At 45.9% G+C, this 26870-nt stretch overlaps 1 protein-coding gene across 1 annotated transcript in view; it reads left to right on the top strand.

Annotated features, from left to right (window-relative positions):
- The window catches only part of TTC7A (tetratricopeptide repeat domain 7A), a 194337-nt gene that overhangs the window by 77034 nt on the left and 90433 nt on the right, over nt 1–26870 (top strand). Inside the window, exons 13-15 of the mRNA XM_082217467.1 lie at nt 962–1019; nt 7124–7196; nt 18907–19067. Coding sequence (XP_082073593.1) covers nt 962–1019; nt 7124–7196; nt 18907–19067 — 292 coding nt within the window. The remainder of the gene's footprint in view (nt 1–961; nt 1020–7123; nt 7197–18906; nt 19068–26870) is intronic.

The following is a 26870-nucleotide window of genomic DNA, read 5'->3' as shown; positions in this document are numbered from 1 at the left end:
GACTTTCTGCGGCAGAGCGCTCTGCACAAAAGCTGCTAAGAGCAGAGAAGGCGGGTTGGCAATGATATCTGGAATGGCAATGATCTCTGGAAGAAACCCCCATCTGAAGATATGGAGCGAGATCTGGACTAAACCCCATCAGTGCAGTGTAGTGGCTGGAGTGCTGGACTAGGACCAGGGAGATCGAGGTTCAAATCCCCATTAAAGCCAGGGTGTTCACTGGGGCCAATTGTTATCTCCCAGCGCTGCCCTACAGAGCTGTTGTGAGGCTAAAGATGGGGAAGAATAGGCGCGTCATTCTAAACTCTGTTGATGCAGGGCAGCACAAAAATTTAAGAAACAAATAAGATACCAAGATCTAGGGCAGGCATAGGCGAACTTGGCCCTCCAGCTGTTTTGGGACTACAACTCCCATCACCCCTAGCTAACAGGAGCAGTGGTCAGGGATGATGGGAATTGTAGTCTCAAAACATCTGGAGGGCCGAGTTTGCCTATGCCTTATCTAGGGAGAGCTGTTCTCTAACTAGCCATGACATTTTATTTCTGGCGCGGTTTGAGCTGGACGTTCTCAAAAAGGAAAGATTGTCCACAGGTGTCTGGTCTTACAGGAGTGATCACTTTGTAGAGCTCCATGAATTAAGGCAGGGAATACTTTCTCCAGCAAGATCTAGGGAGAACTGTGTGTTCTCTCTCTCTCTCTCTCTCTCTCTCTCTCTCTCTCTCTCTCCCTCTCCCTCTCCCTCTCTCTCTCTCTCTCTCTCTCTCTCCTCTCTCCCCCTCTCTCCCCCCCTACCCCCTCCACAACATAAAATCCTTAGGGGAATGTTCATTTTGAGGAACCATACGGACTGTTCTTCCCAACTTGGAAAGGGGGAAGGAAAAAGAGAGCACAAAGCCATTCAAGCTTAGTGTTTGCTGCAACGGTTACAAAACTTCTCATGCTCTTTTGCTTGTGTTACAGCTACCCTGAAAAGCACACAAGACGACTTGCACCGAAAAGCACTTGAGACTCTGGAAAGGTGAGGAAGAAAGATTCCCAACTGACAGGTGTTTTGTTTGTTTTACACCAAAACCTGAAGCAGTCTCTAGGCTTCTACTTATGTTGGAGCTCTTCCTCCTTATCCTTGTTTTAGGTGCTAAAAAGGTAAAGGGACCCCTGACCATTAGGTCCAGTCGTGGCCGACTCTGAGGTTGCAGCGCTCATCTCGCTTTATTGGCCAAGGGAGCCGGCATACAGCTTCCAGGTCATGTGGCCAGCATGGCTAAGCCGCTTCTGGCAAACCAGAGCAGCGCACGGAAACACCGTTTACCTTCCTGCCGGAGCGGTACCTATTTATCTACTTGCACTTTGACGTGCTTTCGAACTGCTAGGTTAGCAGGAGCAGGGACTGAGCAACGGGAGCTCACCCCGTCAATCTTCTCCTTTTTTTCTTTTTTCTTTTGGTTTTGTAGTACCGTATGCCTTCCTTCCACATAGCTTATTTTTATTGGTTTCATTAATGGATCACATGCTATGAATAATCTCAAAGCAATTTCACAATACAACAAAAAACATCTATTCCATGGATCCTTCTGCTCGTGGGACATATAGGAGCATGGGTTTCATTGCCCAACACGTTGAGCTAATGGGCAATAAGCTTAATGCTCCCTTTGCTTTATGCACTGTTATCTCACCCAAGGCCACTGGAAGAGGCCAGGGATGATTTTCAGACAGTGGCCAAACCACTGATCTTCTGATCGGCAAGTCCTAGGCTCTGTGGTTTAACCCACAGCGCCACCCACGTCCCATTTTAGGTGCTAACGAGGGAATAAATGCCTGTCAGCAAAAGCATATTTCTGCCTCCAGAGTCAACTGAAAAGGTCCTCCTGCTGCTCCCTGATTCTCTGTGCACTAACCAGAAGTGTAAGAAGGCATCGCTTAGACAGAGCTCCCTCTCAGTGGGGGATTTAGCTTTACGTGGCAGGCATTCCTAGACTCAGATGTAACATCTCCCTTACTGTGCTATTTAGATGTAATTGCTGTCCTATATTACTCTTAAACCATCTTTATTTTTAGCCTTTTGACCTTTCCCCACCGGCTGTGGCTTGTTTCCTTGATATCTTAACTCCGGCTTGGACGCGGGCAAGATTGCTAATCGGACATCACAGATGCCCACCCGTAGCCAACGGGGGGGGGGGCTATCGGGAGAGGTCAACTGCATCCTTGTTGACCACATGCAGAATAGCCTGCTAGCATTAAGAAAAGTATATTTGCTAGAGATGGGGTGGTATGAGAGAGCTGAAGGTGCTACGAAGCAGGCATCAGTGCTGAGGCTTTGTACGTAGGGAGACTGCCTTAAACCGAGGTCAGACTGTTGCTCTATCAAAGCAAGCATTGTCTATTCTGATCAGTGTTGCCGTCCAGGCAATGTCTTTCACACTATGCTATCTGACCCTTTGGGGAACAGCAAGAGTTGAACCTCAGACCTTCTGCATGCTATATATGTGTTAGCATCCTCTCTAAAGGCCAATATTCTGCTACAGCACTGCTTTTGGGGGCGTTTCTCGGAATCCCCAAGCAATGCCAGGTATGAGGCTAGTATACAAATTGGAGGTTACTGAAGAGGCTGCTGCTGAGATGGCCCAGGACCTGTTTGTCCATGATATTTGGATAGCTGGCTGCAGCCCCACAGAACAAGGGAGAGACGAGGTTGGGATAGGTTTGCTGGGAAGGACCAGTGGCTGAGAATCTGCTTTGCATGCAGATGGTTCCAGGCTCAACCCATGGCATGTAAGACCTGGGCCGTAGTAGTAGTAGTAATAATAATAATTTTATTTATACCCCGCCCTCCCCAGCCAGAGCCGGGCTCAGGGTGGCTAACAACAGTAAAAATTACAGTAAAAACATAATGGGGGGACGGGACCCAATTTAAAATAAAGGTTAAAATGCAGTTTAAAATGCAGCCTCATTTTAAAAGTAGCCCATAGATCAAAACCATAAGGGGAGGGAAACATAAGGGTCAGACTGAGTCCAAACCAAAGGCCAGGCGGAACAGCTCTGTCTTGCAGGCCCTGCAGAAAGATGTCGAGTCCCGCAAGGCCCTAGTCTCTTGCGACGGAGCGGTCCACCACTTCGGGGCCAGTGCTGAAAAGGCCCTGGCCCTAGTTGAGACCAATCTAACCACCTTGTGACTTGGGACCTCCAAAATATTGTCATTTGTGGACCTTAAGGTCCTCCGCGGGGCATACCAAGAGAGGCGGCCCCGTAGGTACGTAGGTCCTAGACCGCATAGGGCTTTAAAGGTCAAAGGTAAAGGTACCCCTGCCCATATGGGCCAGTCGTGTCCGACTCTAGGGTTGTGCGCCCATCTCGCTTAAGAGGCCGGGGGCCAGCGCTGTCTGGAGACACTTCCGGGTCACGTGGCCAGTGTGACCAAGCTGCTCTGGCGAGCCAGCACCAGCGCAGCACACGGAAACGCCGTTTACCTTCCCGCTATAAAGCGGTCCCTATTTATCTACTTGCACTTAGGGGTGCTTTCGAACTGCTAGGTGGGCAGGAGCTGGGACCGAAAGACGGGAGCTCACCCCGCCATGGGGATTCGAACCGCTGACCATGCGATTGGCAAACCCTAGGCGCTGAGGTTTTACCCACAGCGCCACCCGTGTCCCGTTTAAAGGTCAAAACCAGCACCTTAAACCTGACCCTGTACTCCACCGGGAGCCAGTGCAGTTGGTAAAGCACTGGATGAATGTGATCCCGCGGCAAGGACCCCGTAAGGAGCCTTGCCACGGCATTCTGCACCTGTTGGAGTAGGAGCCAGGGGGAAAGAGCTCTGCAATCAGAACCTCTCCCAGCGTGAGAAGACAATATTGAACTAGCTGGACAAACAGCTTGACCTGGTATAAAGCAGATTCCGTACACATGTGATAATCTTGACAGCCCTTTTGCAACAGGGAGAACTGCAAATGTCGCATGCATCTGTTCCAGCCAAGGGCAAAATGGCAAAACGCCCCAGGTATGCTGCTGGCTTGCTGCAGCATTCTTAGTAAAATGAAAGGTGCTTTTTTGCATTGACCTATAAGCTGTTAAATGGCCTGCGTCCGGCATGCCTCAAAATACCTTCATTCCAAACTCTGAGATAAACAAAAAAGCACACTCTGCCACTCAGTGAGAGCACACAGGGAGTTGTTTTCAGTAGTTACTCCATACTCTGGAGTAATTCTCATCCTCCAGAGTCCCACAGATGCCTGAAAGATAATATTATTTGTGCCTCCTTCATGGTAAGGGCATCGCCTATGGTGCGGTGTGTGGGGAGGTTGTCACCCAAGCTTGTGTTTTTGATGGCCTAGTTAGTTATCCTAACTCTGGGGTAGCCAATGTATTGGTAGACTCCAGCTTCTGCAGCAGCCCTGATAGGTGTATGCATATGCGCAAGGGGAAGATGGAAGAACACAGTGAGTCTTTGCAGATACAGGAACTACCTTTGGTCCAGGCAGCATCATCACTATTATTATTGTTAATTTGTTGATTAGTCGTTTAGTCGTGTCCGACTCTTCGGGACCCCATGGACCAGAGCACGCCAGGCACTCTTGTCTTCCACTGCCTCCCGCAGTTTGGTCAGACTCATGCTTGTAGCTTCAAGAACACTGTCCAACCATCTCATCCTCTGCCGTCCCCTTCTCCTTGTGCCCTCAATCTTTCCCAACATCAGGGTCTTTTCCAGGGAGTCTTCTCTTCTCATGAGATGGCCAAAGTATTGGAGCCTCAGTTTCACGATCTGTCCTTCCAGTGAGCACTCAGGGCTAATTTCCTTAAGAATGGAGAGGTTTGATCTTTTTGCAGTCCATGGGACTCTCAAGAGTCTCCTCCAGCACCATAATTCAAAAGCATCAATTCTTCGGCGATCAGCCTTCTTTATGGTCCAGCTCTCACTTCCATACATCATTGTTAATTACCAGCAGGTAATTCATAGCCAACTGGTCCCAGGGTGAGTGGCAACACAAATTTTACATCGTTGAAACTAAGTACAGTCACGGGAGTGGGATGGGTCCTAAAACACATATACCAAGTGTCAAAGGCAAGGTAAAGAGATTTGTCTTCAGTAGTCAGCAAAAGGTGTACAGTGAAGGTATCAGGCGCACCTTTGTGGGGCGAGAATTTCACAGCTTAGCGGCTGCCACAGAGAATACCCTCTCCTGAACCTCTGAGGGTGGTGGAGCTGCCAGAAGGGCTCCTTCTGCTGATCTTAATGCCTAAGAGGAAGAAGGCAGTCTCCATTATGGGACCCACTTATTAAACATCGTCAGGCAAAGACATGTTTGTTTACACAGGCATTTGGGCAGCACCCACAATGCATTTCCCCCCAATATGTTTATGTTGTTTTATCATTATAATTTATCATCACTGCAAATTGCTTAAGGTCTTTTAGTTGTTGGGAGTGTTACATCAATGCAATAACTCTAACCTAACTTAACCTTGGTGATTCTGCACTCAGCAGCTTAGACTAGATGACTTCTAAGGCCCCTTCTGAATGAATGATTTGATCCTCATCAGCCTCCATCTTGTCTTTTGGGCAAGCCCTTATCACACCAAGTTAATATATAATCCTATTAGTGATTTATCATTATTTGCCTTCCACTCTTCCTCCAGGTTGGCATGCAGGAGACTGTTTGTTTAAAAAGTCTCAGTACATATCTCTGTACGTTTAGCCATGGCAGCTAAAGGGACCACCAGTGTTTCAAAGAGAGTATGCCATGGGGATGCGGGTGGTGCTGTGGGTTAAACCACAGAACCTAGGACTTGCTGATCAGAAGGTCGGCGGTTTGAATCCCCGTGACAGGGTGAGCTTCCGTTGCTTGGTCTCTGCTCCTGCCAACCTAGCAGTTCGAAAGCACATCAAAGTGCAAGTAGATAAATAGGTACCACTCCGGCGGGAAGGTAAACGGTGTTTCCATGTGCTGCTCTGGTTTGCCAGAAGTGGCTTAGTGAAGCTGGCCACATGACCTGGAAGCTGTACGCTGGCTTCCTCGGCCAATAAAGCGAGATGAGCGCTGCAACCCCAGAGTTGGTCACAACTGGACCTAATGGTCGGGGTCCCTTTACCTTACCTATGCCATGGAAGACCCTTTGCAGAGAGCATACCAACTGTGATGGGGCTTGGAGGGCTTAAATCCTGCTTGTGAGCTTACCTGAAGCATCAGGTTGGCCCAGAGTGGACCAGGATGCTCTCTGTTATGGTCCTTTGAACTGGCCGAGCAGGCCTCCATTATTACGTTCCAATCTTGACAATAGCCCTGTGCTATTGTCCTATTATAGGTTAGGCAGAATGGCAACAATCTGCCCAAAGCCACAAAGTTAGCTTCATGGCTTTGTGGGCATCCAAAGCCAGGTCTTCCTGATCCAAATTGCTACACCACACTGGCTCCCCAGACAAGAGAGGAAACAGTGTCCCAATGTCAGGGACCGTGCTGAGGAGGGCTGCACTGAGGAGGAATGGTGGGAGACTCCCTCCCTCCCTCTCTGCTCCTGATCAGGATCCTGAATCTTCCCAGGAGCAGGAGGATAGTATAGATTTGGAACAGTGATTTGCAGAGGGGCACAGTACAGAAGGCAGAAGCTGGGAAATACTGGATGGGGAACAGCTAGGAGAAGAAACACTGGAAAAGAGAGGGTTAACAGATTTGCAGTCTCTGGACAGCATTCCTTTACTCAGTCTAAGGTCAGGAAGAGCTCAGAAAGTGTCAGAACAGAAAGCACAGAGGGTACAAGCTCAGATTACAAGACATAGAAGTGACATAGATTAACAGCAACGAAGGGGGTGTCAGCCTTAATTGGGAGCACCGCCATTTCTCTATTTGTTCTATCACTGTAATTATTAAAGTTTCTAACTGCTAAGACGTTCCTATCTTTGATCTTCTTATCTACCATGGGGGGGGGGGAGGAGCCGATTCCCCAAAGCTTGACACCCAATAAATAAGATCTTCACACAAAGCTGATCTCTTATACCGCTAAACATGAAACTGTTACTTGCTTTCACCGCTTTCTAGGTGTGTTCCTTAAATATCCAGGCTTCCAGGAGCGCAATGCATAAGGAACACATATAAAATGAACCATTGCCATGCTCTCTGTGTTTGTGTTTTACAGAGCACGTCAACTGGCACCTGAAGACCACCAAATCATCCTCTACGTCTCATTGCAGCTGGCTCTTGTCAGGCAGGTAGGTACAAGCAGCAGAAAGGACTCTCAGGATGCTTTGTCATATATCTGACACTCAGATCCAGTTCCGAGGGCCTTCTGGCGGTTCCCTCATTGCAAGAAGTGAGGTTACAGGGAACCAGGCAGAGGGCCTTCTCGGTAGTGGCACCCACCCTGTGGAACACCCTCCCTTCAGATGTGAAGGAAATAAGCAGCTATCCTATCTTTAAAAGACATCTGAAGGCAGCCCTGTTCAGGGAAGTTTTTAATATTTAACGCTGTACTGTTTTTAACACTTGATTGGGAGCTGCCCAGAGTGGCTGGGGAGACTCAGCCAGATGGGCGGGGTATAAATAAATAAATAAATAAATAAAAATAATAATAATTATCATCATCATCATCTGTAGTTGCAGTTCAAAGAGACCTTTCCCTTATCATAGTGCTTTCCAAACTTTCTACCTTCCGTATGTTCTTTCCAAACTGACTTGCTTATTAGGAAGCCAAAGGTGCTTCAGTAATTTTAAGGGAACCCTTATTACATATTTTGCCATCTTTTGAGGGATGCAGATTACAATTTAATTTACTCTGCTATTAATGGAAGACTTAAAGACACTGGAAAAAGTTTGTTTCTGTTCTTATTTTTATTATGCATTTTGTGTTTCTTAAATTGTAATTTTATATTGTGTACTGCCTTGAAATCTACGGATGAAGCGTAGTATACAAATTTAAATAATAGTAACAGTAACGGTAATAATAATTCTAGGGAACCAAGCTAAATATCATTGCAGGTTTGGGGGCCTGGGGGCTAAAAACCCTCAAAACAGTTCCAAGATCTGTGTTATGGGTTTGTTTTAAAGTCAACATAGTTTTCATAAAGCAGAGCCATGCTTTTCAAAGAAAGTACTCCGTTTAGCTAAATTTTGAATTTTCACCTGTCCTTTCATCACTGAGGCTGGTTAATTATTGTGCCAGTTCTACTATAGCCTAGAGAAGCCTTCATTAGCCTGGTCCCCTCCAGATGTTTTGAATTGCATGATGGGACTTGTAGTCCAAAGCATCAGCAAGTCACCAGGCTGGTGAATGCTAGCCTCCAGAGGCATGCCAAGAATGTCTCATTTCTGTTCAAAGCAGTGGCGTAGCGTGGGTTGTCAGCACCCGGGGCAAGGCAAGTAATTTGCACCCCCTAACCCGTGGATTTGCGCCCCCTAACCCTAACCCCCAGATGTTGCGCCCGGTGCGGCCAGCCCCCCTGCACCCCCCACGCTACGCCACTGGTTCAAAGCTCTCTTTTGAGTATAGGATATGGGAATTGTGCCTGTTTGTGCGTGAGCTACCGCCTGTCTTTGCAAACACAAATAAAAGAGCGAGGAAATTATGTATCGGTCAGAGAGGCATGAAGGCCTTAAGTGTAGTTCAACCTAAGGCCCTGCAAACAATATTCACTCATGATTAGTGTCGCCCTGCCTCTTCTGAGGCTGCCTTGTTTTCCTCCATTTAACACGGTATAAATCTTTAAAGCACGCTTGGAGTGTGTTGCTGACACCCGAGACATATTTATTTTTAGGCCTCTGAAATATCCGATTCTGCTTTTGCCAGCATAGCTCATGATAAACATTTTCGTAATGCATTTTTAATATCCTTAATAATTTAAACTATTTAATGTATTCTCTTTCTGATTAACTGAAGCCTAAATGATACTTACTAATTCATCTGGCAGATTGTATGAACTGGCAAGTGCCACGGCCGAGGCTTTCATCAGCCAATTTGGTGGCTACTGACATAAGGGCAGCGTTCCAAAATGAATGGAACGACACCACAGCCAAGTGCTCAGTCCATTCCTTGCTTTGGGCTTGTGAGTCCAGATTCCGTTGAGTCATCTTGTTGTGCTGCTGCTTCTCATTGGCCATTATCAAACATGACCTCCAACATTTCTCTGATGAAAATAGAGACACCCTATTCCTTACTCTCCCAATATTTGTCCAATGAAAGTAGGGACATTTTGGGATCAAATCAGAAACCAGGACAGCTTCTGTAAATCCGAGACTATCCCTGAAAAATAGGGACACTTAGAGGTTCTGCCAAAGCAGAGGAGGAGGACACATAGCAGAGTCAGTGAGGAACCTGGTCTAGGAAGGAGGTGTGGCCTGGGGAGAATTGGACAGATTCATATGGAAGCAAGTCCAACACTTTCGATTGTGCTTGGAAACCAGTTGGGAGCAAACAAAAGCAGGTCTGTATGGCAGATATGAGTCAATACCTTTTCCATTGTATTTTGGAGCAACTTTACTCTCCGATTAGCCTTCAAGAGCAGCCCTGCTTACAACACATTGCAGTAGTCTAATCCAGAGTTCAGCAAGCCATGTGTAGTAATATGGAATATGTTTATTTGGTTCTGTGTTTCCAAGAGAACCCATCTAGAGTGCATATTTTGTGACTTTCAGAGATTTAGAAGTTTTCTGTTTGTTTGGTTTTGCAGAGAGTGCATATTTCATATACAGTGGTACCTCAGGTTACATACACTTCAGGTTACATACGCTTCAGGTTACAGACTCTGCTAACCCAGAAATAGTGCTTCAGGTTAAGAACTTTGCTTCAGGATGAGAACAGAAATTGTGCTTTGGCGGCGCGGCAGCAGCGGGAGGCCCCATTAGCTAAAGTGGTGCTTCAGGTTAAGAATAGTTTCAGGTTAAGTATGGACCTCCGGAACGAATTAAATACCTAACCCGAGGTACCACTGTATTTCGTATTGTTCAATGTTCTGTATTGATTATATAAAGAGTTTATATCGACATTGCATTGTTGGACTTGGTCATCGTGTTGCCTTCGGATATTACTAGTAATATGGAAGCCAGCATTTCCTAATCATGGATCCTCCTCATTTAGTACACACAGAGGAAAAGGCAAGCACAATTTCTTTTAAATTGGCAACGTTGGAGAACTATATTGAGGAACTCAACCAAACCAGTGTAGGAAAACTACTGTGAAATGGCTTTTCAGTGTTCATATTTCTGTGCACAGGAATAGCAAGGGGTGGGGAGAAGATGCTGTTCAGCTGCATTTGTTCTGCAGATGTACGGTATTATCAAAGCAAACCCTGCAGTAAAGCAACACTCTAGATCTATATATTCCATTAAAGATGATTCTCCCATCCCTCCCTCTGCACCAACCACCCAAGGGGTTTTCTTGTTGCAAAGCAGCCTTCTGCTGCTGGATCACACATGCTGTGGCATCAAGTGACAACTTGTGTGTGTGAATGAGCCATTGCATATAGAGCTGTCAAGTCACACAGTGACTTCTCAAACAGTGAGTGCGTCCATTCATCTGTGAGGGCCGAATGACATTCTCTGTTAAATGCATCTTCATATTTATACATTGAGTCTAATGATGTGAATGAGTCCCATCAGCAGAAGCCTGGCTTTCATTCCTTCTCCTCCATGCACCCACAATCATCTTTTTTTGGGTGGGGTGTCCAGGCAAATCCCGGGAACAGCATATTGGGGGAGTAGAAGGAGAACTTCTGTGTCTGGAAAGCTAAAGTCCTTGCGCTGATGGAATGATCAAAAGAGTGTGATGTTGAATTCCTCCCTCTGCTTTTAAATAGCAGTCACAGGTTCCCCAATCTAGATTAGGACCATGATGCATGTGTTAACCTTACACACACACACACACACACACACACACACACACACCTAATGAAAATCATCAGTAGCAGCTTCCCACCTAGGGTAATTAACTGCTTTTGTGGGGGACAACTTTTGTTTGGCAAGCAACACTAGGGAGAGAGGGTTAAACCTATCTCCCTCCATCCCATGGTCCTGATCCGGACTGGCCCACAAAACAAAAGCAGCTGCTATATATTTTTTTAATAAATCCAATATACACATAAAAATGCAAAGGCACATTTTATGTCATGTATAGGCTGGTCTAGAGTGATCAAACTTTGGGTAAAGAGAGACTAAGCAATGTATGTGAACAAGCCCCCTATCATAGCAACTCAATACAAATTTAATAAATAATAATAATATAGATCTGACTCCATATGCATCCCACAAGTTGTGCCTTATTTACTTCCTAACCCGGTAGCTGGCAGTGCTCTGGCTGCATTGACCACCTGGATTTGGGGGGGAAATGTGACATTTTTGTCACATGATGTTTCTGTGGTTGGGTTTTCCAGGCTTCTCCAGAGACGTTCAGAACAACCACCACCAAAGAGGGATAGCTCAGTCCTTGGAGCATGAGATTCTTAATCTCAGGGTTGTGAGCCCCACATCAGGCGAAAGAGTCGTGCATTGCAGGGGGTTGGACTAGATGATCCTCGCGGTCACTTCCAACTCTACAATCTAAGTTCCGACATGCCAGAGGGCTGTGGTTGGTCACCTGGATTCATCAGGCCAACTTTGAATTCCTGGGCAAACTGTGTGAGTCCACAGCCAGCAATTCATTGAGCCTTGCTAAGAGCGGCAAGTTTATCACACATTAAGCCAGGGGTCAGCAAACCTTTTCAGCAGGGGGCCGGTCCACTGTCCCTCAGACCTTGTGGGGGGCTGGACTATATTTTGAAGAAATGAATGAATTCCTATGCCCCACAAATAACCCAGAGATGCATTTCAAATAAAAGGACACATTCTACTCATGTAAAAACACGCTGATTCCTGGACCATTTGTGGGCCGGACTTAGAAGGCGATTGGGCCGGATCCGGCCCCCGGGCCTTAGTTTGCCTACCCATGCATTAAGCCTTCTAGAAATGGAGGTGTTAGGACTCTAGTCTGCTGTGGGTTCCAAGAGTTATCAGGCAGCGATTCCCCCACCAGGTTCTAGGCAAGGAAGGGTGGGGGAGTGCAGCAAACGAAACTCCTCGAACAGTTCTCACCTCTAGAAGAACTTCTGGTTCTAGATTACTCCCTGGTTTAGTGGCAAAAGAACTTTGCTTCTTGTTGCTCCCTTTCATAGATCTGCTTCTGCCCCCCCACCGCCAGCCTTGCTGAGCTCCATCATCTCATCCCTGCCTCCCCCCGCCCCCACAAACTTGGCAATATCTGGGGCCGATAGGTGCCCTGCCAAAAGAAACTGCTACGTTTCCTTTGCCAGCTTTTCTAAAGGCCTTGAAATATTGAAGCAATGAGCCGAAGGTTTTTATCTCAGGGAGTTTGCACAAGCAGCAATAAATATTAACAGGAGCACCTCTACGCCCACGCAGCTTATGCGGCGGCTTAAAGCTCCCAAGGATATTGGTCAGGCGCCTGTTCTTGCAAAATTGCACTCTGCATGCAGCTCTTGGTTATTTGCATGGCGAGTGCATCCAGCCTCTTTTGCAAACCTGGCAGTCTTCGCCAGGCCCTGCACAGCAAGGCAGTGCCAGTCCCATTTCACAGAGAAGGAACTGAGGCTGAGAGTTTAGTGGGGATTTGATCTGCCACCCTTTTCCTGGCATTACATTTATCCCTTTAATGGCTGCATAAATGGGAGAAATCCATCAGGAACAGCACTTCCCACTATTGCGTCTCCATAATGTAGGGCAGGGGTCAGCAAACTTTTTCAGCAGGGGGCCAATCCACTGTCCCTCAGACCTTGTCAAGGGCCGGACTATATTTTTTTTTGGGGGGGGGAGGAATGAACAAATTCCTATGCCCCACAAATAACCCAGAGATGCATTTTAAATAAAAGGACACATTCTACTCATGTAAAAACACGCTGATTCCCGGACTGTCCACGGGCCGGATTTAGAAGGCGATTGGGCAGGATCCGGCCCCCGGGCCTTAGTTTGCCTACCCATGATGTAGGGTGTTAAGTTGTGGGTGAACATATCAGACGACACAGCGTTTCTTCAAACAGCTCTTGTTTATTCACAGGCCAGAACAGAACTGAACTGAAGGGTTCAGCCAGCCTGCTTATATAGAGCTCCACTAGAACGCAACAGTAACCATTTTATGTAACTATCCAATCACTGAACGTCACTTTCAATCCCTTATTTGCATATGTGGACCTGAGTGAAAACTATCTACAGTATCCCCCTGCTGGCCCAGGGTGAGAACTTCAGTACAAAACATTTGTTGTTGTTGTTTAGTCGTTTAGTCGTGTCCGACTCTTCGTGACCCCATGGACCAGAGCACGCCAGGCACTTCTGTCCTCCACTGCCTCCCGCAGTTTGATCAAACTCATGCTAGTAGCTTCAAGAACACCATCCAACCATCTCATTCTCTGTCGTCCCCTTCTCCTTGTGCCCTCCATCTTTCCCAACATCAGGGTCTTTTCCAGGGAGTCCTCTCTTCTCATGAGGTGGCCAAAGTATTGGAGCCTCAGCTTCACGATCTGTCCTTCCAGTGAGCACTCAGGGCTGATTTCCTTCAGAATGGAGAGGTTTGATCTTCTTGCAGTCCATGGGACTCTCAAGAGTCTCCTCCAGCACCATAATTCAAAAGCATCAATTCTTCGGCGATCAGCCTTCTTTATGGTCCAGCTCTCACTTCCATACATCACTACTGGGAAAACCATGGCTTTTACTATACGGACCTTTGTTGGCAAGGTGATGTCTCTGCTTTTTAAGATGTTGTCTAGGTTTGCCATCGCCTTTCTCCCAAGGAGCAGGCGTCTTTTAATTTCGTGACTGCTGTCACCATCTGCAGTGATCATGGAGCCCAAGAAAGTAAAATCTCTCACTGCCTCCATTTCTTCCCCATCTATTTGCCAGGAGGTGATGGGCCCAGTGGCCATGATCTTCGTTTTTTTGATGTTGAGCTTCAGACCATATTTTGCGCTCTCCTCTTTCACCCTCATTAAAAGGTTCTTTAATTCCTCTTCACTTTCTGCCATCAAGGTTGTGTCATCTGCATATCTGAGGTTGTTGATATTTCTTCCGGCAATCTTAATTCCGGCTTGGGATTCATCCAGCCCAGCCTTTCGCATGATGAATTCTGCATATAAGTTAAATAAGCAGGGAGACAATATACAGCCTTGCCGTACTCCTTTCCCAATTTGGAACCAATCAGTTGTTCCATATCCAGTTCTAACTGTAGCTTCTTGTCCCACATAGAGATTTCGCAGGAGACAGATGAGGTGATCAGGCACTCCCATTTCTTTAAGAACTTGCCATAGTTTGCTGTGGTCAACACAGTCAAAGGCTTTTGCATAGTCAATGAAGCAGAAGTAGATGTCTTTCTGGAACTCTCTGGCTTTCTCCATAATCCAGCGCATGTTTGCAATTTGGTCTCTGGTTCCTCTGCCTCTTCTAAATCCAGCTTGCACTTCTGGGAGTTCTCGGTCCACATACTGTTTGAGCCTTCCTTGTAGAATTTTAAGCATAACCTTGCTAGCATGTGAAATGAGTGAAATTGTGCGGTAGTTGGAGCATTCTTTGGCACTGCCTTTCTTTGGGATTGGAATGTAGACTGATCTTCTCCAATCCTCTGGCCACTGCTGAGTTTTCCAAACTTGCTGGCATATTGAGTGTAGCACCTTAACAGCATCATCTTTTAAAATTTTAAACAGTTCAGCTGGAATACCATCACTTCCACTGGCCTTGTTATTTGCAGTGCTTTCTAAGGCCCATTTGACTTCACTCTCCAGGATGTCTGGCTCAAGGTCAGCAACCACACTACCTGGGGTGTACGAGACATCCATATCTTTCTGGTATAATTCCTCTGTGTATTCTTGCCACCTCTTCTTGATGTCTTCTGCTTCAGTTAGATCTTTACCACTTTTGTCCTTTATTATGGTAATCTTTGTACGAAATGTTCCTTTCATATTTCCGATTTTCTTGAACAGATCTCTGGTTCTTCCCATTCTGTTGCTTTCCTCTATTTCTTTGCATTGCTCGTTTAAGAAGGCCTTCTTGTCTCTCCTTGCTGTTCTTTGGAAATCTGCATTCAATTTCCTGTATCTTTCACTATCTCCCTTGCATTTTGCTTGCCTTCTCTCCTCCGCTATTTGTAAGGCCTCGTTGGACAGCCACTTTGCTTTCTTGCATTTCTTTTTCATTGGGATGGTTTTAGTTGCTGCCTCCTGTATAATGTTGCGAGCCTCCATCCATAGTTCTTCAGGCACTCTGTCCAGCAAATCTAAATCCTTAAACCTGTTCCTCACTTCCACTGTGTATTCATAAGGGATTTGGTTTAGATTGTATCTTACCTGTCCAGTGGTTTTTCCTACTTTCTTCAGTTTAAGCTTGAATTTTGCTATAAGGAGCTGATGATCTGAGCCACAGTCAGCTCCAGGTCTTGTTTTTGCTGACTGTATAGAGCTTCTCCATCTTTGGCTGCAGAGAATATAATCAATCTGATTTCGATGTTGCCCATCTGGGGATGTCCATGTGTAGAGTCGTCTCTTGTGTTGTTGGAAAAGCGTGTTTGTGATGACCAGCTTGTTCTCTTGACAGAACTCTATTAGCCTTTGCCCTGCTTCGTTTTGATCTCCAAGGCCAAACTTGCCAGTTGTTCCTTTTATCTCTTGATTCCCTACTTTAGCATTCCAATCCCCTGTAATGAGCAGAACATCCTTCTTTGGTGTCACTTCGATAAGGTTTTGTAAGTCTTCATAGAACTGGTCAATTTCAGTTTCTTCAGCACCAGTAGTTGGTGCATAAACTTGGATTACTGTGATGTTAAAAGGTCTGCTTTGGATTCGTATCGAGATCATTCTATCATTTTTGAGACTGCATCCCAGTACAGCTTTCGCCACTCTTTTGTTGACTATGAGGGCCACTCCATTTCTCTTACGGGTTTCTTGCCCACAGTAGTAGATATGGTAGTCATCCGAACTGAATTCGCCCATTCCCGTCCATTTTAGCTCACTGATGCCCAGGATGTCAATATTTATTCTTGCCATCTCATTTTTGACCACATCCAACTTACCCAGGTTCATGGTTCTTACATTCCAGGTTCCTATGCAATATTTTTCTTTACAGCATTGGACTTTCCTTTCGCTTCCATGCATATCCACAACTGAGCGTCCTTTCGGCTTTGGCCCAGCCGCTTCATCAGCTCTGGATCTACTTGTACTTGTCCTCCGCTCTTCCCCAGTAGCATGTTGGACACCTTCCGACCTGAGGGGCTCATCTTCCAGTGTCATAACTTTTATATGCCTGTTGTCTTTGTCCATGGAGTTTTCTTGGCAGGGATACTGGAGTGGCTTGCCGATTCCTACTCCAGGTGGATCACGTTTGGTCAAAACTCTCCACTATGACCTGTTCATCTTGTGTGCCCTGCTCGGCGTAGTTCATAGCTTCTCTGAGTTCTTCAAGCCCCTTCGCCACGGCAAGGCAGTGATCCATGAAGGGGGTACAAAACATAGGGGGATGAAAATGAGGGTGGTACAAGCTGCATTGCTTGCCATTCACCTGTGCCTTTCCAAGCAATCCTGTGTTGAAACCCAGTCTGGCAGCCCAGAGTCCATTTCTCTGGCAACCCAATTAATTTTTATTGTTTTGGGAAATGCACCTCAAAAAACCTTCCTGTGTCTATTTTCAGATGGTTGTCTTTAGCACTTCCAGTATTCCAATGGAAAGCTGAGGGTCTGTTGACGTAAAGCTCTTTTGATTCCTTGTGTGTTTGTTTGTCCACTGGTGCTCAATTAAGAGTGAAAAGAGGCCAGTGTGTGGGATGCTGATATTCTTTGTCTTCTTTACTGTTATTATCATCAATTCATTAATTACAATAAAACAGCAAAAAACCCAACCCCAAAACCCCCCAGCAACCCACAGTTAGCAAAACAACAACAACCAGCTAGATAAATTTAAAACAGAGGTTCCCAAAATGGGTGGTACTACCCCTTAGGGGGCAGTGGGATTACCTCAGGGGGCACCAAGAGGTGAGGGGGTGGCAGGGCTTGAACCTGGGACCTTCTGCATGCAAAGCAGACGCTCTACCACTGAGCTATGGACCTTCCCCGTTGGCCTTAATTCTAAGAGAGTCTATAGTCCCCTTGATGGCAGGAAAAATCCTGGACAGTGCAGCCTACAAGTGCCTTGCTGCATTTGGTATTTCTGTTCTTTCACTTTAAAGGGCCATTTTGCTCATTAACCTTTTCCTATGTGAAGAGCTCTTCTGTGTAGGAAAATGAAAGAGAACCCATTGATGTCCAATCTGTGGCCACAAGTTTTTCAAACCTAAATAGCTCTACTGCTGTATCCCTGAGATGCTCTTTTGAGCTCATAAAGACCCTTGTGCCCTTTCCAGAGGATCATCTTAAAGGTGACTCGAGATCTGCTATCAATAACAAATGGGGAAGATTCCCTCGGAGAATTTCCGTAAGGAGGCATAAAGATAAAATGTCAAGCCACATAGACTTGAAAGTGGCTTTTGTATTCATTACCGATGTCAAGGCTTCCACTCTCTGGAAACTTAATTCTAAAGACATTCTGGCTGCCTCCTCTAGGGCAAAGCCCTCACACGGTGTGACTTGTATAGAAAGCACACGCATACAGGAAAAACTACAAAAAGCACATTATGATCCAGTCAGCAGTTTAAACCCTTTTGGAAGATGGCAGTATGAAATTCATGGAAGCAATTTAAAGGCAGCCGTTTAAAATTCGACCCACTGTCTCAATGAAATATGGCCTGAAAGAGAGGGGGTTCTGGCGCCTGCTTAAAAACCTGTACTGATGGATCCCTTGGGATGCAGTTCCAAAAACATGAGGCCACTACCAAAAAGGCGCTGTCATCATCAGTGCCCATGTATCAGATAGGTGATAGATTTATAAACCTTCAAAGACAATCTTAAGGCCTGAACCAAATTCATATGGTGTGTGTTGTTGTTGTTGTTTGTTTGTTTTAATTAGTTTTTAAGTTTTTTTGTGTTACAAAGCAAACAGATATACAGGGAAAGGTACATCTATAGTCTCCATTTTCAATTCATGGTTTTTTTCACAGTTTGTTTACATTTGGGGAGAGACACTTTTGCCGTAGACATCTTGCAGTTAGGTGAAAGGAGAGGGTGGGGAGAGAGAGGGGGTATTCTTTGGCTGAACAGATTCATATGGTTAAAAGCCATCAATCGACTGGCAGATGTGGGGCTCCCAGATGTTGAGCTCTTAACTCCCACCAGCCCCAGCCAACACCAACTAGAGTACAGTGGTACCTCGGGTTAAGTACCGGTACTTAATTCGTTCCGGAGGTCCGTTCTTAACCTGAAACTGTTCTTAACCTGAAGCACCACTTTAGCTAATGGGGCCTCCTGCTGCTGCCGCGCCGCCGGAGCACAATTTCTGTTCTCATCCTGAAGCAAAGTTATTAACCCGAGGTAATATTTCTGGGTTAGCAGAGTCTGTAACCTGAAGCGTATGGAACCTGAAGCGTATGGAACCCAAGGTACCACTGTACAGTCAAGAATTATGGGAGCTGGAGCCCAGCAACATCTGGAGAGATACAGGTTCCCTAGCTCTGAATTAGGGCTTAAAAGCCATTACCAGCACTTTTAAATTTGGCCAAGGTAGCAACTGCCTTTCTATCCTTCATGCATTCTAGATTATAGCCTGGACATGAAGGGCTGAGAATTATTTAATTATCAGCCGGATTGTTGGCGTGCTCTTTTGTAACATGCATCTGTAAGATGTCTTTTATACTCTAGCCTTGCAATTGAGTTGGTTTTATTTCATGCTGATGAGTTTTATTAATATTGCCTCTAGTGCGTCTTTTGTCTGTGTGTTCTGCTTTTGTTACGCTCAAGGACCAAAACAAATGAACTTGAACAGAACTGAAAGCAGGATTAAATGAGAGAAATCCTTTTTTTTATTTTCCAGATTTGTGATGCGATAGAACAGCTCCAGGAAGCTCTGAAACTGTGCAAGGATGATATGAATTCCCTTCATTTGCTGGCCCTCCTTTTTTCAGCGCAAAAGCACCACCAGCATGCGTTGGATGTCATCAACATGGCCCTGGCAGAATATCCAGACTGCTTTAAGTAAGCAACATTAAGAGAACGTATGCAATGTCTTGCAGTATTAAGGAGTCTAAAGCAGGGTTTCCCAAAATTGGTCTCCAGCTGTTGTTGGACTACAACTCCCATCATCCCTTGCTAGCAGGACCAGCAGTCAGAGATGATGGGCATTGTAGTCCAAAACCAGCTGGAGACACAAGTTTGGGAAACCCTGGTCAAAAGTATTTGTACATCTAGGGGAATGCACCTTTTTTTGCCATAAGTATGGACATCTGGGCAAAGATACAAATTTGGGTGTAGGGCATATTTTGTTTATATGGCGGGGAAAGGTTGCAGCATTTGGGACTTTAGGAAAAAGAAAGTCGAGAAAGGGCAGAAGTAATAGAAGTGTACGTGCTTGTGCACTGTGTGCTTAAAGTTGATACAGAGACATCTCTCTCTCTCTCTCTCTCTCTCTCTCTCTCTCTCTCTCTCTCATTCATAACACTAGAAGTGGAGTACCGTCTAGACCAGAGGTTGTCAACCTGGTCCCTACAGCCCACTAGTGGGCGTTTCAGGATTCTAGGTGGGCGGTAGGGGGTTCTACGGCACAAGTTGAATCCTCCTTCCATCGAGCTCTTGTGGGCAGTAAGGAAATTTTACCATCAAGAAAGATGCATTAGTGGGCGGTAGGTATAAAAAGGTTGACTACCCCTGATCTAATCCAACCCCCTGGAATCTTTTGCCCAACGTGGGACTCAAACCCGTGACCTTGAGATTGAGAGTTTCATGCTCTACAGGCAGTATTTTTCTGAATGCCCGTTGCTGGGGGACATGAGTGGGGAGGGTGCCGTTGCCCTTAGTCCTCCTTTGAGACTTCCCATAGGTATCTCTTTGGCCCCTGTGGGACCAGAATGCTAGGCTTTATAGGCCTTCAGTCTGAGACAGTAGGACTTTTCTTACAGGATCCAAGACTCCGTCTTCAGCAACTCCAGTAAAAGGACCTCAAGTAGCAGAGCAAGGAAGAGCCTTTGTGTTAGATTTTGGAGAGAGCTAACTGCTAAATTTCCGGGTGCTCTGCTGTTCTGAGCTGATTCTGTATTAGGCAACTCCTTGGGCTCCACATATCTGTTTATCTGTTCATACGTGTTTGGTGCATATCTGTTTATTGCATATCTAAAACATTGACGTGGTGCCTTGGAGAGTAAAGTCTTTCCTGGGAGCTTGCAATGAAAGTGCAGAAATGCAGTGTGGTGGAGCACAGGGCAGTTCAATGCAGAAAACAAGGGCAGCAGGTAATAAAACAGAGGAAGTGTGGGTGGTGGAAAGGTCAAGCACTCCTCTCCCATAGTGTTTCTCTGTTCCGAACTTCACCTCTCAAAGCTATTTGCGTGTCGAGGTCCCCAGGCCACCCCCTAAATAAATCACAATTCACACAGGATTTTTGTTTAAGGTTTTTGGCATAATTTTGGCCACAACTTTATTAAAATACATAATGTGAGTGGTTGCTTAGGCATTGGTTACGACTATCTGTCTCCACCCAGGGACAGAACTGACTTCCGCGACCCTGCTAAAGTCAGTAAGGGAAAACATTTGGGGAGAGGATGGAGCTGGGTGCCAGACCCTGACCTCTCCCCGCATGCTCCCAGGGGCTTGCGCAGCCCAAGCCCCCTACCAGGGATTCGGATAAAAGCATGGCGAGCCCCTGGATTCCTATAATGGAATTCCCTTGCAGCAACAGCATTGGAGGGGCAGGCACAGCCAGTCCTTACCCCTCCACCAACCAGCTTTAACCAATGTCTAACCGCAACCTTACAAGTTGTGACAATTTGCTATGCAGTAGGCAAAAACCAAATGGCACCAACCAATCAGCCAAATGGACAAAATTCCTACCAGGCCCCTGCCCCAAAAGCAGACGACTCCATGACAGGCATAGCAATGTCAGACACACAAGCCCTAACTTAGGGAGGGTGAGCAGGTGATGTGATGCACGCAGCAAAAGGGAATGTTAAATGCTGCCTGCTAAGTATATAAACCCTCAAGCCATCTCACAAATTGGCAACATCATAATTTGCCCAACAACCCAGAAAAGCCAATCACCATCCTGGGCATTTAAACAATCCCACCCAGCAACCAAGTGTGGGGGGGTCCTGTTAGACCCCACCGCAACACATGCTCTCCATGAAGGAGAACACGCTTCGTTAAAGTGCCTCTTAGCGCATGTTTGCTCAGCCCCTGAAAGCGGTGGTGACGCTGGGGAGATTGAGGAGCCTGTGTGAATAAATCAAGGGTGGGTGGTTTGCAAAAGTGCAGCCAATTAAAATGTGCATAGTGATAATAATGAAAAGTCAGCGGTCCAGAAACCAGCCTAGCAAAGTGCAGGGGAGAGAGGCTGCAAGGTCTCTGGCTACGAAACATAAATGCGTACTTCCTGAAACGGAGCCTTGCCTTTGCTACAAACCAGATTTAAATCTCCTATTGCTCAGGCTGCCGTGAAGGGAAACAATAGCTCGAAATTGGCACAGAATGGTTTATCACAACAAGATAAGCAGGTTTGATGTGGTGATTGTGGAACAGTATTTAAACAGGTCGGGAAATAGGTTTCAAATTTCCCTTCACTTGGCCTGGGTTGTGTCTCAGCTGCCAATTTAAGGAGAACTGCAACCGAAAACACAGTTTGCGACTCGGGAGAGGGAGGATCATGGGGCCTACACCCAGGGCCGGATTTAGGTTTGATGAGGCCCTCAGCTACTGAAGGTAATGGGGTCCTTTATATGTCCAGCTGTCCTTTGTCAACAACAAATTGTTGCTGTTTTTTGTGTGTTGAATATATGCTATATGGCAATTTATGGACCTAACAGGTATCTAAAGCCATTTGCACATAACAAAATATGTATTTTATCAAAGTAATTGTTTTTTATCTTATATTTTGGAAATGTACATCCCTTTTTCCCCCCTTAAATTTTTTGGGGGGGCCTCCAAGAGAGTGGGGCCCTAATCTATAGCTTGTTTAGCTTATACATAAATCCCACACTGTCTACACCTGAGTGGCAGTGGCATGGATGGAGGCAGATGTTGAACAAGAGAATTTCTCATTCATAAATTTCTCATTTCGTGATAATGGTGAATCTGAGTTGCATTTCCAAAGAAGGTCTGTGACCAATGCCATCACTCTTCACAATCTGGATTCTGTGCCTACTGTATTTTAAGGTTGGCAATGTTTTGTGCACCCCGCAGTGAAGCTTTCAGAGTGTATTTGTGTCCGGAAAGAGACAGATTGGTATACTGATAGTCATAACATTAGTATATCCTCCAAATATTTACCAAGGACAGCCCCAAGTTTATGGTTCCTGTCCCTAAGCAGAGTCTTGCTCAATCAGACCAAAGAGCAAATTGTGTTGCCCGTAGTGGCCAGCCAGATGCCCCTGGTAAGCCCACAAGTGGGGCATGGGTGCAATGACCCTCTCCTGCACTTGTTCTCCACCACCTGTTATTCAGAGGCACCTTGCCACTGACGATGGAGGTATAATGTAAGCCATCTTGACTAGGTGAGTTGGTAGATCTTCATTTTACCTTTTGAGGAATTCCTTATTACAGTGTTTAAAGTTCTTCTGCATTTAACTCCTTCCCCAGGATCCCTTAGAAGTTAAATATCAGAGTGAGGAGCTGACACATTTTGGCATCTAGCATGTAGGCATATAAACACATGTCATCTCGAGGCATGTGCAGTGCAGTTTTGACTGCAGATAACCTATTTTGGACAATTGGGTTTAAGTGCGTATTGAGCAAGAACGAAAGCTCTTCTGGCTTTTACAGAGCGGCTGCCGGGACCATATAACACCGGTCTTGAAAGACCTACATTGGCTCTTAGTACATTTCTGAACACAATTGAAGTGCTGGTGCTGACCTTTAAGCCCTAAACGGCCTTGGCCCATTATACCTGAAGGAGCGTCTCCACCCCCATCATTCAGCCCGGACACTGAGGTCCAGCGCTGAGGGCCTTCTGGCAGTTCCCTCACTGCATGAAATGAGGTTGCAAAGAACCAGGCAGAGGGCCCTCTTGGTAGTGGCGCCCGCCCTGTGGAACGCCCTCCCATCAGATGTCAAAGAAATATATAAACAGCTATCTGACTTTTTAGAAGACATCTGAAGGCAGCCCTGTTTAGGGAAGTTTTTATGGTTCAATGTTTTATCATGTTTTTAATATTCTGTTGGTAGGCGCCCAGAGTGGCTGGGGAAACCCAACCAGATGTTGTTGTTGTTGTTAGTCGTTTAGTCGTGTCCGACTCTTTGTGACCCCATGGACCAGAGCACGCCAGGCACTTCTGTCCTCCACTGCCTCCCGCAGTTAATAATAATAGTAATAATAGTAACAATAAATAGTAATAATAGTAACAATAGTAATAGTAGTAGTAGTAGTAGTAGTAGTAATAGTAATAAGATTTATCCAGCACTATGAACAGAGTAGAGACATTAGCAGCTGCTTGCGGAGAGCTGGGTAACCTTTTCAACAGGAGAATAATTTTCTAGTTATTTCAGTAACATGGTAGCTTATGATCACACTGCGCATTTCACAAGACCCTGTTAATGTATGAAAATTAGGAGGGAGGAGACCTATGCACCGACAGATAGATAGATAGATAGATAGATAGATAGACCCTGATAACCAGTCTTGGCTTAGTCAGGTTGACAAGGAAGACAAGATTTAGATGGGTGTTGCTTTATAGCCCCAGGTTAATTTCCAAAGGAGAATCCTACTGGCCATTGGCTCCTCTTGCCCCTTTATAGAGGGTGATGTCAGTGAACTGGACTCTGCACCACTTATGCCTTGGGCAACCTGAGCCTATTTCCCATGTGAGTGTGCATTACAACTCTTCCTTTAATTCCACAAGCACCTGCTGCTTCTCAAATATTACAGAATAGCACATTTTCCTCCTCCTACCTAACCACATATCCATACACTTTAAAGATTTAATTTCTTAATAATGTGGCTCGCGGAGTCTCGCCTTTAAAAAACAAAACAAACCCTTAGATATATGTGTGTTTCCGTGGCTGAGTTAGTAATATAAATAAATGTCCCAAACAGTTATGCTTTGCAGGGGGGATTCATTGAACGTCAGTGTTCGTATGTGAATGCTGAATTCACACACGTGTTTCAGGTGCACACCAGTGAATGCTGACAATTAATTGAGATAACTTGTTTTATTTGTTAATTAAATGTATATGGTGCCTGTCGATATCATCCATAGGATCCTATAATAAAAGTAATCCAGTCAAACCAATACAAAAACACACAAGTAAAATGGATAAGAACAGCAGCCAGAGTAAGCAGAATAGTTTTTCAAAAACAGCAAATATTGGTTAGATAGAAGCAGCAGGAAAGATGTGATAAGCCACACCGTCAGCTAACATGGCTTAATGGAAAGGCAACTTCTAAATGCATGCAATAGCTAACAGAAGTTGATGACACCTTGACCTCCCAAGTGGACCTGGCAAAACCAGGTGCATTCATCTCCTCAATGCCCTGCCAGAATTAACCCCCTTGTGCCAGAAATTGCTAGTCTTGACCAGTGGCGTAGCGTGGGGGGTGCAGGGGGGCCGGCCGTACCGGGCACAACATCTGGGGTGGGCGCTCGCACTCGCAGCTCTCTGCCCCTACCGGTTTAGGGGGCGCAAATTACTTGCCTTGGCCCGGGTGCTGACAACCCACGCTACGCCACTGGTCTTGACTCCACACATACACACACACCCCAAAACACAACAGCTAAAATTGCGTACTCTGCTTTCAAAAGAAGAATGTCTCGGAAGGCCGTTATGATAAGTGGCTATTGAGAGAGACTCTTGTGAGCATAGATTGTTCATCACCAGTGAAAGCTGTTCAACAGTGGGGTGGTCACCCTCAGAAGGTGGTAGGCTCTCCTTCCTTGGAGTTTTTTAAGCAGAGGTTGGGTGGCCACCTGCCATGGATACTTCAGCTGAGATTACATAGAGGAGGGAGAAAGGTTGTTTTCTGCTGCTCCGGAGAAGCGGACACGGAGCAATGGATCCAAACTACAAGAAAGAAGATTCCACCTAAACATTAGGAAGAACTTCCTGACAGTAAGAGCTGTTCGACAGTGGAATTTGCTGCCAAGGAGTGTGGTGGAGTCTCCTACTTTGGAGGTCTTTAAGCAGAGGCTTGACAACCATATGTCAGGAGTGCTCTGATGGTGTTTCCTGCTTGGCAGGGGGTTGGACTCGATGGCCCTTGTGGTCTCTTCCAACTCTATGATTCTATGATTCTATGATTCTATGATTACTGCATTGCAGGGGGTTGGACTAGATGACCCTCAGGGCTTTCCAACTCTGGAGATTTGAATTCTTTTATAGTAGCTAGATACCACCTGTTTTCCTATCTTAGGCTGCAGCTCTCTCCTTGCATCATTTATTCTGTTATGATCTGGCTAGGCACTGCTTTCCTTTTGGGAGAAATGCAGGAGTACACGGTTGTCCCATGTGGGGATCGAACCTGCAACTTTGGCGTTCTCAGCCACGCACTCTAATCAACATCCAGGCATGCGTGTACCTCCAAATCATATCCTGGGAGTGAGCTGCATGGCTCAGCAACAATCTGAACTGCTCTCTCCCCATTACACCACACCAGCTCTTGCAAGGATGTTATACAAGGAACAATAAATTCCATTAATCGCTCGGCAGAACTTTCGAAAACGGCAGCAGTGCCAAAGCCACGTGAACATAAAAAATAGCCTTCCAACCTCTGATGGGCTTTAGCCGTTGTAAGGTTTGGATATATGGCACTGAGGTCGATAGCTTCATTACAGCGGTGAATTAAAGAACTCGCTAGTCCCTGGCACCATCCCAGCTGAAACACTTTGTCCCGAGTCAGCTGTTAACACCTGCATTACTTTATTATGGTTTACAAAGCTGTTTCCACTTGATGGTTCTTCCTTTGGTGAAGAGGAGCTTTGACACATTGGAGAAAACACATAAGTAAGTGGATACATGAAAGGGCATACGGTCATTTATCCCACCTAGGTTTCTGGAAGAATATAAAGGATCTGCTCTCATTTACACTGATATAAGGTTGGTGAATGACAGTATTTTAAATGATGTTGCTACTGGGGACCAGTGATTTGCTCTTTCCTGCATTCTGACAATTTGTTTTACTTTTAGCATCTGTTTGGGAGGCTTTGTCTTAAAATGCACAACCCTCTTGACATATGAACACACTTAAGCTGCAATCCTGAACACACTGAGGAGGTAGGAAGCCCCGTTTGACATACAGTGGTACCTCGGGTTAAGTACTTAATTCGTAACAGAGGTCCGTTCTTAATCTGAAACTGTTCTTAACCTGAAGCACCACTTTAGCTAATGGGGCCTCCTGCTGCCGCCGCGCCGCCGGAGCACAATTTCTGTTCTCATCCTGAAGCAAAGTTCTTAACCCGTGGTACTATTTCTGGGTTATCAGAGTCTGTAACCTGAAGTGTATGTAACCCAAGGTACCACGGTATTCAAACAATTCACAGGGCATTTTGCACAAGACAGCAAAAACACAGAGCAGCTGGAACTATAAAGGTAAAGGGACCCCTGACCATTAGGTCCAGTCGTGGCCGACTCTGGGGTTGCGGCGCTCATCTCGTTTTATTGGCCAAGGGAGCCGGTGTACAGCTTCCAGGTCATGTGGCCAGCATGACTAAGCCGCTTCTGGCGAACCAGAGCAGCGCACGGAAACGCAGTTTACCTTCCCGCTAGAGTGGTACCTATTTATCTACTTGCACTTTGATGTGCTTTTGAACTGCTAGGCTGGCAGGAGCAGGGACCGAGGAACGGGAGCTCACCCTGTTGCGG

Source organism: Podarcis vaucheri (genome assembly GCF_965113315.1).
Source record: "Podarcis vaucheri genome assembly, chromosome: 3".
Taxonomy (NCBI): Eukaryota; Metazoa; Chordata; class Lepidosauria; order Squamata; family Lacertidae; genus Podarcis; species Podarcis vaucheri.
Note: the sequence above shows the minus strand (reverse complement) of the source record. Positions and strands in the feature narration are given on the sequence as shown.